This window comes from Kogia breviceps, chromosome 3, assembly GCF_026419965.1.
Source record: "Kogia breviceps isolate mKogBre1 chromosome 3, mKogBre1 haplotype 1, whole genome shotgun sequence".
In the NCBI taxonomy this organism is placed as follows: Eukaryota; Metazoa; Chordata; class Mammalia; order Artiodactyla; family Physeteridae; genus Kogia; species Kogia breviceps.
Window position 1 is genome coordinate 12,327,081 of NC_081312.1, and position 19,423 is coordinate 12,346,503.

A 19,423-nucleotide genomic window follows, 5' to 3' on the forward strand; every position below is an offset into this window, starting at 1 on the left:
GGAAGCCACTGATTCTCCATTCCAACTACAGTAACTGCTGCCAGAAAGCCCATTGTTACTGGATCCTCTGATCTTTTCTAAGAGAGGCTAAGAATTCCATATTTTTATTTGAAATCTGATTTTAAAATGTTGGCTCGGTTGCTTTTTTAACCCTGAGAGCCAAGCAAAGCACATTAGTGACAGTTTTAAGAGTGCCATTTTTCCTCATTTTATCTAACTCTGGACACCAGACGAACAATTGGCATCCACCTGGACTGACTGAGGGTTATAGAATCCTCAGGTTTTATGAGCATTGTATATCCATTTTAGCTTTAGTTAGGGTTGGGCACAAATTTTGAAACAAAAATTTCACATTGACCACGTGTATCTTTTTAGCATAACTTCATAGCTTAGTCCTCAGAAGGACCAATCCATTGAATTTGGATGCCACCAAATGACTGATCTCATCAACATCACCTGTGGGCCCTATGAAATATACAAGTTGATTTGAATGCCTATTTTGTGGTTAGCTAAGAACTTTTATAAAGGATAGGCAAATTTTGGGTTGTCCTTATCCTGAAGATTTGCCTTTCAGACACTTGAAAAATGAGGAGGCACTATACTGCCTGGGGAAACAGCAAGCACAATGACTGAGGCAGAGGTGGTTGCTTGTCTCTCTGAAGAAAAGAGAGAGCCGGAGAGGCTAGCAGGTAATGAACAAAAGCTGGAACTGGGATGTAGGCAAAATCTTATGTACAGTTTTATAAAGATAAGTTTGAATTGTATTTATATTTTATTACACCAAACAATCTGATTCTAGAATATTCTCTCTAGAATATCCCAAGCCTTTTTAAAAAAAATCTTCAAAGGCCCATTAACTACATCTGCTACCAAAGAGCCTTCCATGCCAGTGTCCGTCTTAAGCAACCCGAAGAACTGAATTTTTAACCCTCAAGGTATATTGCTTCACCTATACCTCAGGTCAGAATTTTAGGCAAGGCTCCCCCTTCCCACTGGTGCATTTTGTTCTCCTTCCCGTTACATTTATGCAGTATTTTTCATCACTGTCAGAAACTACTGTTTTGAAAACTTAGCATTGTATTGATATTTTGCTTGTCAATCCACATCATCAATTGTAGTGATTAATATCTGAGTAGCTCCCTTTGGTCTTTCTCAGCCACTTCTAGTCCAGGACATCATCATGTCACATATAAGCATGTGCCATAACATCTTACCCGTTCACTTGGCCTTTGGCCTCTCTGTTTTTGAAACCAGCTTTCCCAAAGCTCTTTAGGCCTGTCACTCCAATTACCTTTAAGTGAACCTTCATTACTGTCAACGTGTTATCATATGAAACGATGTGTAAATATTGGAAAGGATGATGTCTAATTATTTGCTGATATGATTGTACACCTAGAGAACACAAGGAAATTAACTGAAAAGCTACTGGAACTAATGAGGGAGGTCAGTAAGTCAACAAAAACCAATAGCTTGTCTGTATACCAGCAATAACCTGGTAGAAAATAAGATGCAAAAGTACCACGCTCAACAATGTCTAATCCTTGGAGCACCAGACGGGTCATAAGTTCCAAGCAAAGGTGAGTGGAATGGCCTTGTCTCAGCCCCAAACCACACATTGTCACACGCCCTGAGCAACTCTGCTGGTACCCAGAGTCCTGCTGAGTCTCTCAGAAAATCGTTCAGTTGGGTTCTGGTATTCACCCCTCTAAAGTGGCTCAAACCCGGTGCCAGAGGCCAGGAAGGAGCTGATCCCACACCTTTCATGCCTTCTCCAAATAAGATATGTTTTCTCCAAAAGCTGTGTTTCTCTTCTGCACAAGGGCAGCCCTGTCTCCAACACTGAAAACATTCTCAGGCCCAAAGCAGATGTAGCTTTTTTGAACAATCATCTGAACCGTCTCCCAGGGACTTTTAGTTAAGTGCAGAGGATTACTGTGTGATTCTACTTACGAGGTCCTTAGACCGGTCAAACCCATAGAGACAGGAAATAGAATGGTGGTTGCCAGGGGCTGGGTAGAGGAGGGACTAAGGAGTTGTTATTTAATGGCTACAGTGTTGCAGTTTAGGGAGATGAAAAATGTTCTGGGGATGCATGGTGATGATTTCACAACAATGTGCATGTACTTAATGCCACTGAACTGTATACTTAAAAACAGTAAATTTTATGTATATTTTATCACAATAAAAAATACATAGGATAGGGCTTCCCTGGTGGCGCAGTGGTTGAGAGTCCGCCTGCCGATGCAGGGGACGCGGGTTCGTGCCCCGGTCCGGGAAGATCCCACGTGCCGCGGAGCGGCTGGGCCCGTGAGCCACGGCCGCTGAGCCTGCGCGTCCGGAGCCTGTGCTCCGCAACGGGAGAGGCCACGGCAGTGAGAGGCCCAGGTACCGCAAAAAAAAAATATATATATATATACATAGGATTGATCACTGTATTTACTCCCTTCCAAAATCCCACCTAAATGAAAGTAAAGGGACTTCCTTGGTGGTCCAGTGGTTAAGAATCCGCCTGCCAGTGCAGGGGACACGGGTTCGATCCCTGCTCCTAGAAGATCCCACGTGCTGTGGAGCAACTAAGCCCGTGCGCCACAACTACTGAGGCCATGTGCTGCAACTACTGAAGCCCACGTGCCTAGAGCCTGTACTCTGCGACAAGAGAAGCCACCACAATGAGAAGCCTGCACACCACAATGAAGAGTAGCCCCTGCTCGCCACAACTAGAGAAAGCCCACGCACAGCAATGAAGACCCAACACAGCCAAAATAATAAAATTTTTAAAAAAGGAACTACATAAATGAAAGTAAAGAAAAAAATATAAACTCATAAGTACAGAGAGACCAGCAGAAGAGATGAATTCATTAGATTAGATTTGACTGTCATAGAAAAACCTAATATAACAGTGACTTCACACACTACAAATTTTTTTCTCTCTCATCTTCAGGAAATGTAGAGGTTGCCAATCCAGGGCTGATAGGGCATCACACAGTGTCAGGAATCTGCTTTCTGTATTCTTGCTTTACATACATGGCTTCCATTGCTAATGTCAACTCATGGATCTAAGACAGCTGCTATGGTGCCCATGCTTACATCTGCATTCCAGCAATCAGAAAGCAAAAGGAGGGTGGGAAAAGGCCATGTGCCCTTTCTTTAAGGTTACCTCCTTAAAGCTGCACACACCACTTCCACTTATATGACATGGGCCAGAACTGAATCGCATGGCCACTCCTAGCTACAAGGTGGTTTTCATTCTGGGTGGTCACGAGTCTTAGCTTGAGCACCCTAGAGGCAGACCCCGAGAAAAGTGAGAACTGTTTTTAAAAAGTGCTCCCAGGAAGAAATGGACCAGGTAAAGGGGGGTGGGAGATAAGAAAAGGAAGCCAAGCAAGGGTGTAACAGTAAACAGAGCCTCAATCTTGCAGACAGGTCCAGAGGAAGTATAGTCACATCTTAGAGATGTCCCACCGTGGGCAGGGGAGTTGTGTCATTTTAAAACGCTACTGAACAAGGTTGTGTTTCAGCTCTCTTGGGCATAGGCAACGTGGGCTCTGACAGCCTGAAGGCAGTCCTCTGCCAAAGAGAAATGGGTGCTGACTTTTGGGAGTAAAAGCACCCCAAGGATAGGTGTGCATGAAAACGGTAAAGGGGTGAGGAGATCAGAAGGGGCGCTGGCATCTTTTACTGTACGATTGTCCAGGTAAAAAGTGACGGTTCAATTACTATGCCCAAGGGGGAGAACAGACTTTGGGGAACAATTAGCAGTCACTGCCAGTTGAGGCAACAGCAGAAGAGAGATGCGAACTTTTCTTTGGAAGACGGAGAAAGCTGATACAGGAATGAGCAGAACTGAGGAAGGTGCATACTAAGTATTAAAGAGAAGGACATCCAGCAGTACACAGGACATGAAGCAACAACTATCATGGAAGGTGGGGGTCAGATGTAGACTGAAACCAGGCGGATTGATTAAAAATATCCGAAAAACAGCTGTTTCCCTAGAGAGGGGCCATTCATCAATAAAAAGTATTTTAAATAATTTGCAGAACTAAAAGACATGGTTTTTGAAAGGGTTTGCTGAGTCCCCAACGTAATTAAACAACAAACCCACCCCAAGGCACGTCATTATTAATTTCAGAGCATCACAGATAAAGGGAAGCGTCTACGAGGCTCCATAAAGAAAAACAGGCCCAGAGAATAGGTCATGGGAGAGTGGAGCCGGGAAACAGAGGACTCTGGGTAGAAAGGACTGAGTCTAAGCAAATAATAGAATTCTTGATACTTTCTTGAAGTATTAGGAGCATGTTTTACAATTCTGTTGCTAAGTTTTAGAAGGATTCGTGATTCTGTAGTAACAAAATTGTGCAAATCTAAAAGATGGAATTTGTTAACTTCAGTAAAAACAGAAGTTTGAAAAATAAAAGAAATGTAATCTTAGCATACCATGTGGCTCAGCAATGAACAACACTTATGTAGTGATATAAAGTAAACTTTAATTAGTGATGTTACCAATAATTATGGTATCACTCTATTGGGAGCTCAGAAGGAAGGGAAATAGAGGCATGTGGTAAATACAAAACTGCTAAATCTTTTAGTTTTTGTAATAGAGAGAAGGTAATGTCTAAAATTAATGAGAAAATGGCAATTATAAGCATAATATTTAGAAATTCAGAGAAAAAGATCAGACTAATATTTTAAATTCTACTTAAATAATTTTTTTCCTTCACATTTGCATAAATAAAACATTTGGATAGTTTCATCAGAACAAAGGAACTGTTCTCCTTAGAGAAGTATTGGTGATGCTGCCTCGAGAAATGGAAACCAGTTTGCAGCTGATAGTACTTTTTGTTGTTGTTGTTGTTGTTAGCTTTTAAAAAAATCTTGTACCTGTTGAGGTTACAAAAATCCTAAGTTCAGAATTTCAGCTGGGCAGCCTGGATCCCACCATGTGGAGCTATGCACATTCATGGGCTCTGTCTGATGTGGTATGTTTTTTTTTTTTTTTTTGGCAGTACGCGGGCCTCTCACTGTTGTGGCCTCTCTTGCTGCGGAGCACAGGCTCGGGACGCGCAGGCTCAGCGGCCACGGCTCACGGGCCCAGCCTCTCCGCGGCATGTGGGATCCTCCCGGACCGGGGCACGAACCCGTGTCCCCTCCATCGGCAGGCGGACTCTCAACCACTGCGCCACCAGGGACGCCCTGATGTGGTATGTTTGATATTGATGGTCTGATTCTGCTACTCATTAAGTGATGATGAACACCCTTATTAGCTACAGGGGTTTGGGGTAGGAAAAAGAAGAGGTAGAAGAGGTGTCTTCAGCCCAAACTTCATCAAACTTGTATGTCTTTTAACTGTTTAATTATAAAAAATTTCAAACCTATGCAAAAGTAAAAGACCAGTATAATGAACCCCTATGTACCCATCACCCAGCATCAACAATGATCAAGTCCTGACAATTCTTGTTTCACCTACCCTGTCCCCATTTTTCTGAAGCACATCCCAAACATCATATCATGCTATTTATCAGAACCAAACTTTAAGTCTCTCAGACCACAGTCCATTGCACTGTAAACAATCCCCCATAAGGAGGACTTTAGGACATGGCTTTTATGTTAATAACTTAATACATGATGTGATGACATATATTTTGTTTGTTTTCTTCATTAACTGCAGTATCTTTATGGCATAACATGGGTTTACGGAAATGGCACTCCGGAGAACTTACACCTGTAGGAAATAAGAGCTTGATTTACACTAAATGTTTCACTGTCATCCAGGAACCCAATTAGGTCCTAAGCTCACGTGGCTCCTTTTCTCAAAACAATCCCTCAACCTACTCTGAGTTCCTACAGTGGCTTACCAGGTCCTATGTGATCTGCCCTCTCCTATTCTTACTCCTTGGTCCTCACTGCTTACCACCATTCCCCAGCCCACTCTGCTCCAGCCATCCTTGCCTTTTTGCTAATACTCTAACCTGGCAAGGATTCTCCTACCTCAGGACCTTTGCATCAGCTGTTTCTTTTGCCTGGACTGCTCTTTTCCAGATACCCACATGTCTCACTATCTTATTTCCTTCAAGTCTCTGTTCGAATATCAGCTTACTGGTGAGGCCTTGCCTGACCACCTTCTACAATATTACAAGTGCCATTTCTCCCCACATCCCTTCCATATCATTCTTACCCTGTTTTATATTTTCCCCATAGCAGCCATCACCACCTGTCTTATATTTATTACATTTTATTTTTCATCTGTTCCTTCCCAGTAGAATGTAAGCTCCACGAGATCAGGGACTTTGTGTGTGTGTTTTCTCCTGCTGTATCCCTGGTGCTCAGAATAATGGGAGACACATTAATAACTTGCAGGTCACCTTTATGTCACAATTTAAAAACTTTACACTTAATAGAACTCACCACGTACCAGGCACTGTTCCAAGCACTTAAAAATTACCTTACTTAATCCTCCAAACAACCCTGCCCAGTAGATACTATTATTATCATTCCCCATCTTACAGATGAGAAACTGGTACACAGAGAGGTTAAGTAACCTACCCAAGGTCACAAAACTAATAAATAAAAGATCCAAGCAGTCAGGCCCCGGAGTCTGCATATCTAACCCCTGGGCAATGATGCCTTTCAAAAAACTACATGGAAAACATTTAATAAAAACTTCCAGAACGAGATGCAAATTTTATTTGAAAAGCATTCAGATTTCTGGGAGGGCTACTATTCCTAGGTGCCATCAGATTTCAAATACTGGAGGCATTCCCAATGTTCCATTCACAAATGAAATGAAATGAAATCTGTGGCGGCCCCTGCTGTGAATAAAATCGAAGAGAAAGATGCTGGTATATTTTGGTGCTATGCTTAAAAGACCTGCAGACCTATCCTGCTCTTTTCAAAGTAAAAATTGTGGCAAGTCTCTCTGGCCAGGTAGTGTGTGTCCACGTACTACTGCAGCAAACGCCTGTAGGTCATGTGACTTTTTTTCCTTTAGGGAGGAAACCAAGCAATTCAGGACACAGGTGTGTGCACCAACTTGTGTAACTGAGGACCGTGGGAGGGGTGGGGCCTTGCAGGGCTACTGCCACCAATACCTTAGGACAGTTCACATTAGAAGAGCTCTTCTTCTGTATTAAGTTGGCATACTGTCCTCTAAAAAGTTATTTTGAAAAGAGGTCTGTATTTTCAACTTCATGGGTTAGGTCGGCTTCATGAATAAAGCTCTTCGTGTATTAAAGAAGGCAGGGTATCAACTGTGAGCTGGAAAACCAGCAGAGAACATTTCCATTACGAAGGTAATCAATATAAGTATGTTTGCTGCCTGGACACTTGAATCTGCAACCCATCCCTTCTGTGTATCCTTAGTTAATACCGTAGTGCCGGGCACAGAGCGGCCCTTGACAGGGTGTAGAATTATCGTTACTGTATACGTGTGATAAGTTAAAGTCCACTTCCTGTCCGGTGGAGGGTCTCCGCCCAGTCTCCTCGCACCGCTGCCTTCGCGAGTGTAGTCACAATTAAAACACTCAGGTTTCACCAACAGAGTAAGAGTCCACGGGGTTCCCTTCCCAGGCCACGCCGGCTTTGGGGGGCACCCACCGAGGGTCGGCTCTACCTGAAATCCAGCCGCGGTCGGCCGAAAGCGCAGCGTCGTAGCAGGTTCCGGTCGCTCTTCCACCTGCTGCCAAAGCGGGCAGGCTACGTGGAAGACGACCTTGCCCTGGGCTGGAGGCAGCGGCCACCGCGGCCGCACTTGGTCCTCCGAGATCCCATGCTCCCTTGCACCAAGGACACGTCCGGCGGCTCTGCAGGGCCTTTCTACGCCATCGCGGCGCCTCTCTATGATCCATTGCCGCGTTCATGGTGGATGTCATGGCTGACGGCGTCGAGTTGGCAGGAGCTGCCAACGGAATTGGGGAAAGTCACTGAAGCAGAGGAAGAAGTGGCCTAACCCGGACTGTGGGAAGTGGTGAGGATGAGCGGAGGCCCCGCGGGGGGTGCCCGTGTCACTGGAATTGGGCCCCTGGTAAAGTCCCAGGCCAGGCCTCTGCGTTTCTAGTCAGAGCCCGGGGGTTGGTCGGGGTCCCCGAAGCCGGCGTTGCCTAGGAACCCCTGTCTTATCAAATACTGAGCTTTGTGATTTGGACCAGTACACCGGAGACAGCGGTTCGAGGACATTTGGCGGGGTCGTCCGACGACGCTGGCCGCCTTTCTCGGAGCGGAGCAGGTTCTCTAACCCGCAGCGATGTCGTCCTGGCTTGGGGGCCTCGGCCTCGGCTTGGGCCAGTCCCTGGGTCAAGTCGGGGGCAGCCTGGCTTCCCTCACTGGCGAAATTTCAAACTTTACAAAGGATATGCTGATGGAGGGCACGGAGGAAGTGGAAGGTAACAGCTGGGGCGATGGGAGGGAGGGGTTTACTGGGACCCTGGGAGCGTCCGTGTGGTCTCCCAAGTCCATCTGTCACGAGACACACACAGGGCCAGAGGAGTGTCACTTCTCCTTTTGCCTCTTAACGGATTTTCTCTAGTGAGAGACCACTGGGGTCGGGGGGTGGGGGAAGAGTTCTGGTTCTTCTCTTTTGAGTACCCAGGATAGCTCAGAGCAGAGTGGAACGGCCCCTACGTCGCGTAGAGTTTATTTTTGTTTGGTTCATCCACGCCCACCTCTTCCTTTGCCCTTAACTTGGGGGTGGAACTGATTTTGATCCTCTTCCTTTATACTGACACAGTTTAAAAAATTATTTATGTATGATACGTCACTTTTGGGGGGTTTTCTTCGGTTTTCGTTAACAATTGAAGTAACTCATAATTAAGATATTTAGTGACTCTTACCCTTTCTCACTTGAATATATTGTTAGTGAAACATGGGTATGGTTTTCCTGTTATTTTATAGTTTTGCTTATTCTGGTGACACCTTACAGCGTTCCAGCTGAAAGTGTACTTTTGTGCCTAATTGCCCACTGCCTCCCGCCCCACCATATTTCTACAGTAGAACAAGTAAGATAACCCTGTTCTTCGTGTACCTTTGGCAACCTTCACTCATTTTTGAAGTCCTCATTTTGTTTTACTAATGAATAGTGACCCAGAGTTACGTGGTAATCGTTGATTAAGTTAATTACCCCTTTGATTTCTTGATATTTCTTTCAGCAAGTAGTATTTAGGACAAAAGACTTTTAAAATTTCATTCTGGGTCTGCCTCCAGAGAATGGGTGGTCTTTTGGATGAGAGCAGTTTCTTTGGCAGTTTGTTTGTTGTAAATAAATCAGAATTCTGGTTTAATTTTTTAATAGTGATTTAACTGAGTCTTCGTGTTTATTTGGTTGAAATAGAGAAAGATGGTTTGATTTAGAAAAACAGTATCTATATTTAGAATTTCTGTGGGGTCTATTTAGAAGGAAGATTGGGGAGCTGCCGGAATCCATTTGACTGCTTGGGGGTCCATCAGGTGGGACAGGTTGCGGATGGGAGTTAAAGGGATTCTTCCTGTGTTCAGGAAAGGCTCATGTGACCCTGAGGGCAGTCAGAAGCAGAGAAGGGCTAGATAACATGGGAAATGCCTAGTCTCTCCTTGTTTCCTAGATAGGGGAAAACAGTTGACTATTCCTTTGACCCTAAGCCAGAAAATAGGCACCCCGCCTCCAACTTGGATGTCCTGCAGGCTTAAGGTAGAATTCTTCCCACCAAATGTGCTCCTGTATTCTCAATTTTAATGGTTTCACCATCTACCCATTCTTAACTTAGAAATCTTTGTCACTTTTTTTTGCCTCTTTCTTTTTTTTTCCTCCCACTTCCAATCAGTCACCAAATCTTGTTCATCCTGTGCCTGAATAGTTTGTATATGTCCTTTCATTATTCCTACTTCCTTAGTTCAGATCCCCATTATCCCTCCCACACACCGTTTCTCTTTCATGTCCTGTCACTCGTTTCTCCTTACTTTATTCCATTTCCTGTTGTGTTGCCAATTACTTTTCTAAAAACAAATGTGGTTTAAAATCTCTTGACTCTGTTACTTACAGGATGAAATCCAAGCCTATTAATTTTGGGAGACCAGAAACCTATCCTATCTGGGTTCAACCTACCTCTTCCAGTCTTACCTCTTGTTCTCTCCCCTTTTCTCTCAATAGCCACATATATGCACATTCATATACACAAGCATGCTTACACCCAGAGCTTCTGCACAGGCAACGTTGTGAGATACCTACACAGCTCCAGGCCTTTGCATGGAAAGCCCTTTCTTTCTACTTCCTCCACTACCCTCCTTTGCCTGGAAAACAGTTTTTCCTGTATGACCCTGCTCACATGTCAGGTACCTGGTGAAACCATTCTCACTCCATGGCAGGTTGAGTTGTGTCTAACAGAACTTTGTGGATCTCTCTCTGACAGCTCAATTTTATTTATCCTTATATTACCAGTATGTGGTCCCTTCCTTGGTACATAGTAGATGCTCAATAAAAATTTTGCTGAGTGATTAAAAATCTGCTTTTATTGTTTTCCCTTTGCATTAAAATAGGACTTGCTTAACACCCAATTTATTGATTTTGTGACTCATTTAAAAATAGGGTCAGAGTGCAATTCATTTATTCATTCAACAACTATTTATTGAGTGTCTACCCTGTGCCAGCAGTGAACAAGGACAGTTCCAAAATAGCACTGTTGATACAACTTGAAAATTATCCATCTTTACGATATCAGAAAGTTGCTATTTTACCAAACACTATATTGATTTAGGAGCTTGGGCTTTTAAGTCAGACATGGATTGAAATTCCACTTCCATGTGTTACAAATTGTGGGATCTTTGGCAAATTATTAAATACTTAACCTTTAAAAAACAGAGTGTTCTTATCTGTTATATAGGGATAATTATACCTATCATGAAGTTGGGAGGATTAAATGAAATCATGAGTGTAAAATGCATGGCACTGTGCCTAACAAATAGTAAGCATCAATAAATGATAGTTGTTATTTTTGTTTTCCCTCATTGAGGAAAACTTTTTTGGTCTGTGTAACATCTCCCCTTTATTCTGAAAAAGACCAGGATTTTGTGGGGGCGGCTCTGGGGGGAAAAGTCTTCATGACCTTTTTTTTTTTAATCCCTCTTTGAAACAACTGCTGCTTCTAACAATGACCTTTCTAAACAGATTAGATTATAATTTGTTCCCTTCTGAATAGCAGTTAGACAGTCCTGTCAGAGTTTCAAGCAAGATGTATAAACAACCACCCAAGCATCCCCACCTGGTGATTTTCAAAACAAGAAGAGTGGGTTTGTCGCTGTTATTTATCGGATTCCACTTGTATTTTCTTTTGATTTAAATTAATTCAGAGAACTTATTTTTATAGTATTAAAGGGCTGTGAAAAATACTACTTAGAAAAGAAATCTAACTCTGTGGATGATGATTATCTGGCAGCATCAGCTGTGCCATTTTGGTACTGTGGGCCTCTGACTTTCCTTTTAAATGAAAATGTACAAGACTGAGCTCATTCACATTTTAAATAACTTGTGTCCACGTTACCTGAAATAAGTGTTCTTTTGCTGCATTTTAAAAAATTTTATTTATTTTTTATTTATTTATTTTTGGGCTGCGTTGGGTCTTCGCTGCTGCCTGTGGGCTTTCTCTAGTTGTGCCGAGCGGGGGCTACTGTTCGTTGGCGGTGCGCGGGCTTCTCATTGCGGTGGCTTCTCTTGTTGCGGAGCATGGGCTTCTAGGTGTGAGGGCTTCAGTAGTTGTGGTGCATGGGCTCAGTAGTTGTGGCTCGCAGGCTCTAGAGCGCAGGCCCAGCAGTTGTGGCACACAGGCTTCATTCCTCCGCGGCATGTGGGTTCTTCCCGGACCAGGGCTTGAACTCGTGTCCCCTGCATTGGCAGACGGATTCTTAACCACTGCGCCACCAGGGAAGTCCCTTTTGCTGCATTTTTATCCTTTCTTTGTAGGTCATTAATTTTTTGGTAGTATTGGGAGCAGAAAAAATTAGAAGTAAGGCCCTCTAAACCCCAGTTTCATAAGAGAAATACGTCCTTGGGAATTCCGTGGCGGTCCAGTGGTTAGGACTTGGCGCTTTCATTGCCGAGGGCCGGGGTTCAATCCCTGGTGGGGGAACTAAGATCCCACAAGCCGCACGGCATGGCCAAACCAAGAAAAAAGAAAAGAAATATGCCCTTAAAACCCAGATGCGTAAGTTTCATCAAAATTTATACTAAGCCAACAGAGAGATTAATTTTCCATAACAAAATTTTTTTAAATTTATTTTTGGCTGCTTTGGGTCTTCGTTGCTGTGCGCTGGCTTTCTCTAGTTGCGGTGAGCGTGGGCTTCTCATTGCGGTGGCTTCTCTTGTTGCAGAGAACGGGCTCTAGGCTCACGGATTCAGTAGTTGTGGCTCGCGGGCTCTGGAGTGCAGGCTCAGTAGCTGTGGCACATGGGCTTAGTTGCTCCGCGGCATGTGGGATCTTCCCGGACCTGGGCTCGAACCCATGTCCCCTGCATTGGCAGGCGGATTCTTAACCACTGCGCCACCAGGGAAGCCCCATAACAGAATTTTAATGAACACTTCCATAGGGTAAAGGTAGATGCTCTAGGGTATAGCAGATAGGCAAAGAATGACTTACATGACATTAAAGAACATTTGTGACAGTAGAAAGTTGTGATAATCAAGTGATGTTTGTCTTCTGAATTTGTTCTTACATCAGCATACCATTCTGTTTAAAGCTCAATGAAATATACTTTCCTTAAAATGCCTGTTTACTTCACATGGTGTTGACTGAATATATATTCAGTATATGCTGTTTCTTTTGTAGCAGAATTACCTAATGCTAGGAGAAAGGAAGTTGAAGCCATTCATACAATCTTAAGATCAGAGGTAAGGAAACATAAAGATTTAGATTTTTTTCTTTTTTGAAGCCATGAAAGTTATTCATACTTTATTTCAGTCCTCTCTTCTTAATGCACTTTTTCTCTTTCCCTTTATCTTAGTTTTTTTTTTTTTAAAGCCCTGTCATCTTCTTTTGATGAAGAATATATTTACATGTTACTGCACTTTGCTGTTAAATATTCCCACTGCTGCTTCTGAATGCTGGAAGAAGGAAATCTGCCAAATTTAGAAAATAACACTGGCAACAGTTTATCATTATCAAGGATTTACTATGTTTTATTAGTATGCTAAACTGCAGTAGTACCTCTATTTAAGTATAATGTGAAGAATGCAATTGTTTAATCTAGAGCTTTTTAATCCCCTAACATTAAAAAGTGTGATATTTGTATACAGAGAATGTAGAATATAGGAATAGCAAATTAATTTTACCATTTTTTTCATTATTAGTCAGTGCCTCGTGGTAACTGGCTCTGGACATTGTACTTAATAGGGATGAGGAAAACTTGGAAAGGGTTCAAAGGAGAGCCATATAGGAAATGAAAGGTTTTAAAGTGGGATCTGTTGTAAAGTACTAAAGACACCCAACTATTTAGCCTTTGGATAAGAAAAGCGAGGGAACACTTAATAGTATTTCAGCAAACAGTATTCTTAGAGGACTGTGGTAAGCATGTTTTCCCTTGCTAAGCCCATAAAAGAGAAAATGGAATTTAAATATAAGAAAATACTTGTCTGACAACAAGCATTACTGAGCTCTGGTCTACATTATCAAGGTCAGATTGTGGAATTTGAAAGTAGAGGGATCTCTCAAGAGGGACTACTGAAGTATTCTGCCTCAATAGAAGATGGCAATTTGGTGGCACTTAAGAGACCTTAGCTGTAATTACCTAATTAGTAGATGCTTCAGTGACAGATGAATGTAATAGCTTCTTTCTTTGTAAGGCTGAGCTAGGTATTAGTCCCTATAGTCCCTAAAGAAATCCTTGAGAAAGCACTCAGGATGGGCCCATCCAGGAAAATTAGATGGCAGAGATGTGTGTAATGGTATTAATTAAGCTAAATTTGCCAGTATACATTTGGGGACCGGGAAGCAAATGGGGTTAACCTGCTTAATGAATGACTGCTCTGTATTGAGGTTGAAAAGAGAGATAGAAATCTTCTGTCCCTCTGTTGATTTCAACTCTAGTCTCTCTCCTAATTTTATCTTTGGGCTGTGGCAAGTATGGTTCTAGTGTTCAAAAATATTTATTTTTGGTATAACACATCCCCAAATGAAAGCCAACTTTGTTGTTTGGTGCTTATTCAGAGTACCGTGAGCTACTCAAATACTGGGTTGGCCAAAAAGTTTGTTTGGGTTCCCGAACAAACTTTTTGGCCAACCCAATACTATAGGAAAACAGACTATTGGACTTCCCAAGGACTTTATTTTCTAAGGTGATTTTGACTATACATGATTCTTGCCTTCTCTCAGCACATAAGCACTTCATAAAGGTAATGCGTTATGTGACTGCAATAAGAGAAAGTGAACATATGATTGAAACCACTAGGAAATTACAATAGAAAATTCTATTTATTTAGAAAGTTTTAGTATAGACAGAGGGCAGTATGTTTTCTAGAGGAAATTAGATTTGCTTACAGATGTTAATATTTGAAATTGACTTAGTTAAGTTTCCTCAGTTGCCACTAATGGCAACCAATCTAAGGTAATTTAACCATCTGTTCCAAGAAAAAATCTTCACATTTACCATCTCGATCCAATGTACTTTTAATTTTTTTGTTTTAAGTTATTTTATAAAAAATTTACAGAAAAATAAAGTGATAGTGAAAAACTTTATTAGAAATTTTAATAAGAACTTATATATAGCAAATTCAGATTTTTATTCCATGTGTTTCTGCTTTTGAAAGCATATATGCTCAAAATAGGCAGTGTTCTTTGAATGCAGTTAACTGCTTATTAACTCTTTTTGTGAACTGGAATGTATCTTATCTTGTAAATACTGATTCCAGATTTCAATTTACATCTCTAATAGATTTTAACCTATTATTACTTCTGGTTCTTCTTCCTGACTTGTGTCATTAAAACCAATACTTATGAAAACTTTGACGGCTTATGATTTTGTTAAAGGCATGGCTGTTTGCTCCATAATTACAAAGCATTTTTATTCTTAGATTTATAAATACCAATTAGAGTGATCAGTCCACTGAGTTTTTTCATTTTTATGTCATCTGTTTCCTCCTAGTCACCTGTGTATACACCTGTCTCCTCATTTGTCCATGTAGGGACTGTATCAAGTAAATGCTGGTGTACAAATATCATACATAATGAAAGAATACTGTTACATATCCATTTAGTAAAGTGGCATGAATGGTTCAGGTTTTTGTCACAAAATATTGTGAGATAAAATCTTTTCTTATAGAATGACTGACTTCATGAAACACCATATTTCCTTTTTGTTCTTAGAAATATGTTGTCACTCCTCAGTTCTTGAGTTTGAGAAATTCGTCTAGGATATTGTTATTCAATAGACTTGTTATTCCAAGACTTGTCTGAGGTTTTGCTTCTACATTCATTTTCACCATAACCATTAGACTCTAAAGTGCTGTTTTCTGTCTCTTTGCATTTATCTTCTCAGTTTTCTAATTGTGGAATATTTTCTCTGTCAGTTTTCTTCTCTGTTGAAAAGTGAAAATTCTGAATTTTCAATTGTGTTCAATGAAAGTGAAAAAAATAAAACTCCCCCCAAAACAAACAAACAAAAAAATCACTGCAAAGATGGTGTCTCCAGATTGGTGTTTTCCTTTTTAAAAGATGATGCAGTACTTTGGGTAATGCAGTCAGAAAACTGGTTATTTCACTGTTGCATCATTCTTCTAGGTGATTCCATCAGTTCTTCTGTTTTCTTAAGTCTTTTTAAAACATAGTTGTAAATAGTTGATGATTAATGATTAATTCTTAGGATGATAAACTAGCAAAATGTTTCAAGATACAGAAAAAACAAGATCATTGTGACCTCATGATTATTCTTAGATTTATATTGTAAAAGGGCCCAATGTACCCTTACGGTAATTGCAAAATAGAATGAGTTTTAATCTTTTTTTTTTTAAGTGTATTTTCTCTTTGTTTGTTGGAAGACTACTAAGAAAGAATCAGTGTTTTAAATATCAATCCTTAATACTACTCAAAAAAGAAACTCACAAACTAAAATTGGTTCCAGTAGACCTTGATGATATAACAAGGGTTAAGCACAATGGAATAATTTAGGGATATGATTATCTCATGGATTCCAAGGGCATAAATTTTAGCCAGTCTTTAGGAAAGGGCTTCAACCGGAACTGGATGCCATCAGGAATGGCATCTCTCTCATTTTTATTCCTCTCTGTTCTTTGTGTGTGTTTATTCTTTTTTCCTTTCAGACCAGCCCCCTCTGCTTCATATTTCATATAATAGAAAATTTGACCACGGACTACTCCTGGCATGTTTTGGGTCAGCCACATGAAGAGAATCTGTCCTTCGTATGCTTTATCAACCTTTCTGACTCATTTATGGCTACGGTGATGAGGAAAGACAACCAATTAGTTATTGGCCAAATTGAAAGTTTTCCAGTTCTAGTGATTCATCAGAGTTAAACAAATAGCCTTAGGTATTTGTATGTGAAAAAAGCCTAGAGTGGACTTTATGACTAGGTTTTGACTTTAGTATATTCTCTTTCTTCAGTTATGTATGGTATTTTCATGTGAACAGCTCACAGAAAATCATGCAAAAGCAGCCAGTAGATTGGAAGGTAATTAGTTGTGTGACCATTGGTCCTGTTTCTTATTCATATTTCTGCAAGATAACCAAGGTCTGTTAGATTTCTGGAGATAGACTCCCAAACTAGGGTTTGTGTGTGTGATAATTTTTCCTTTATTTTACACCATTGATTTTCTCTGGGAATTCATTTAATCTCCCTGGATCATAATTTTCACATCTGTTGATGTAAGAAATTCCTAGAATCTAAGAAGAAAACAGATGACATCCTCAAAGTGAAAAAGTCTTCACCTTGTAGCAGGAGCTTTCTTTCCCACCATGAATCTCCTTATTCTCAGTTATCATTGTTAAACTCTGCTTGCAGATACATTAGTAGAATTCTTAGTACATTATTATCTATAATAATTTGTAAATTCCTTTTTGCAGAAAGTTTTAGTGTCCATTTCTCTTGCTCCGTTATACCTTATTCATTCAAGTGTCAAAGGATGATATTAGGTTAACATAATTTAATACTTAGGTACATAAAATTTAAGTAATTTTTTTCATATTTTCCAACATCTTAAAACAAAAGACTGTGATGTCTAGATTCATTGAATTATATTTAGAGTATTTTTTGTACTTCAAACTGTAGTTTTCCAAACTGAGTTCTAGTAGTGGTTTTTTTTGTTTTTGTTTTTTTTTAACATCTTTATTGGAGTATAATTGCTTTACAATGGTGTGTTAGTTTCTGCTTTACAACAAAGTGAATCAGTTATACATGTACATGTGTTCCCATATCTCTTCCCTCTTGAGTCTCCCTCCCTCCCACCCTCCCTATCCCACCCCTCTAGGTGGTCACAAACCACCGAGCTGATCTCCCTGTGCCATGCGGCTGCTTCCCACTAGCTATCTAGTTTACATTTGGTAGTGTATATATGTCCCTGCCACTCTCTCACTTCGTCACAGCTTACCCTCCCCCCTCCCCATATCCTCAAGTCCATGCTCTGGTAGGTCTGTGTTTGATTCCCGTCCTACCCCTAGTCTCTTCATGACATTTTTTTTTCTTAGATTCCATATGTATGTGTTAACATATGGTATTTGTTTTTCTCCTTCTGACTTACTTCACTCTGTATGACAGACTCCAGGTCCATCCACCTCACTAGTAGTGGTTCTTAAAATGGATTTTTTAGAGGTGCCTCACTCAGGAGCCTAGGGTTCAGTCAGACAAGTAATGTCAGGTTTTGGCCTCCTACGTATACTTAAGCCACAAGTCTTTTTTTAAAAAGGTTTCTTTAAAAAACTTCTACTGTTCAGGGAGAAAACAAAAACTTAAACATGTAATCTAGGTCATTCATTTACCAGACATTTATTGCCTACTGTATGCTAGACACTGGGGGTGTACAAAGATGGGGGAAACACTGATCAGTGAGTTTTTCTTAGCAGAAAATCAAACTGAGCGAGATTTTTAAAAAACTTTGCTTCAGAATTATGCATAATCTCTATAAACATGCTTATTGCACTTGTAACTTTAATTGAAATTGTGGTTTAAAGGTCAGAATTCTGAGACCTACTATAGTACGTCTTTTTTGTGCATGAAGCAATATGTTTTTCATAATTCCCTGCACATAAGTGTTACTAACATGTTTTATTTTTAGTCTTTTTGTTGAAAACACTTTTATCTTTGCTTCTAGAATGAGAGACTCAAAAAACTTTGTACTGATCTGGAAGAGAAGCATGAAGCATCAGAGCTTCAAATAAAGCAGCAGTCTATGAGTTATCGAAATCAACTGCAACAGAAAGAGGTAAAGGTTATTACAGTTACTTCATGTTTATTTCACTGTAATGTATTTAGGATGGTTTCTAAGAGTTATAATATAAATCAAGCTCTGTTTAGATCCATGAAAATATCAAAAGGGTGTTGAAGTTAGTAATTTCCAAATCAGTATGATATCACTAATTTAACAAGAACTCTCTAAGCTTTTACATTTATATTACATAAACTAACCTTTGTGGAGTTTAATTTCTACTTTCCAAAAGAATAAAAGTCTTTGTGTATAATATCTTCAGGCATTTGTTGCTAATTGTTTCTGAGTTTATGAAACTTATTTCTCATCTATTTATCTAAATTTGTTTTAAATCATTGTGATTGTTAATAACATTTCTTTTTTAAAAAATGATTTTAACTACAAGTGTTAACATATGCTTATTAGTGTTTACTTGATTTTCCATGGAAAACAGAATATTAAGTATTTTATAGTTGACTTATACTGTTCTATAATTTTTTCCCCCTTTAGTTTGATAGAAATGGTTATTTTGGAGGTAGCTTATCTTTCCTTTGCAGTTTTGATAATATATAATTTAACCAATGTTACTACAAATCCTTAAAATAATAGACTATGTCCCTAATGTTTCATTCTGTCATTGAATTCTCTTTAGTGTTTAGTACGTAAGTGGAATTCAGTAAATGATTCTGTGGAATTGAGCCACAGAATTTCTTGTTTAATTATCCAGATCACTGGGTGTTTTTCAGTTTGTTGATTAAATGTTCATTTCTACCATCACTTTATATTTGGGTTTTTAAAATTTAGATGCATTGATTTCAAGTTCTTTTAGTGACATACTAAGATGAAAAATAAAAGTAAACCACATTGAAGATAAATATAAACATTTAAAGAAGAACTTAAATTTCCAGTCTGTTTGGAATTGATTTCATAAATACAATAAAAATGAATTAGTACAAAAAGAAAATGAATGTAAAAAAGCAAAGTTACAAGTTCAAATTAAAGTTAAAAGCCCACTTTTTTTGGTAAAGAGTCAAAAGATGTAAAATTACTCTGTCAACT

At 40.0% G+C, this 19,423-nt stretch overlaps 1 protein-coding gene across 5 annotated transcripts in view; it reads left to right on the forward strand.

Annotated features, from left to right (window-relative positions):
• Positions 1-7,824: 7,824 nt before the first annotated feature.
• The window catches only part of TRIP11 (thyroid hormone receptor interactor 11), a 67,996-nt gene continuing 56,397 nt past the window's right edge, over positions 7,825-19,423 (forward strand). The window contains exons 1-4 of one of the 5 annotated variants that reach the window (XM_067027871.1): positions 7,836-7,960; positions 8,142-8,375; positions 12,783-12,844; positions 18,272-18,382. In XM_067027871.1, coding sequence (XP_066883972.1) covers positions 8,237-8,375; positions 12,783-12,844; positions 18,272-18,382 — 312 coding nt within the window. In that variant the 5' untranslated portion in view covers positions 7,836-7,960; positions 8,142-8,236. Of the gene's footprint in view, positions 8,376-12,782; positions 12,845-16,267; positions 18,383-19,423 lie in introns of all 5 variants that reach the window. The other 4 variants (XM_067027872.1, XM_059056662.2, XM_067027874.1 and 1 more) reach the window with 4 other exon arrangements.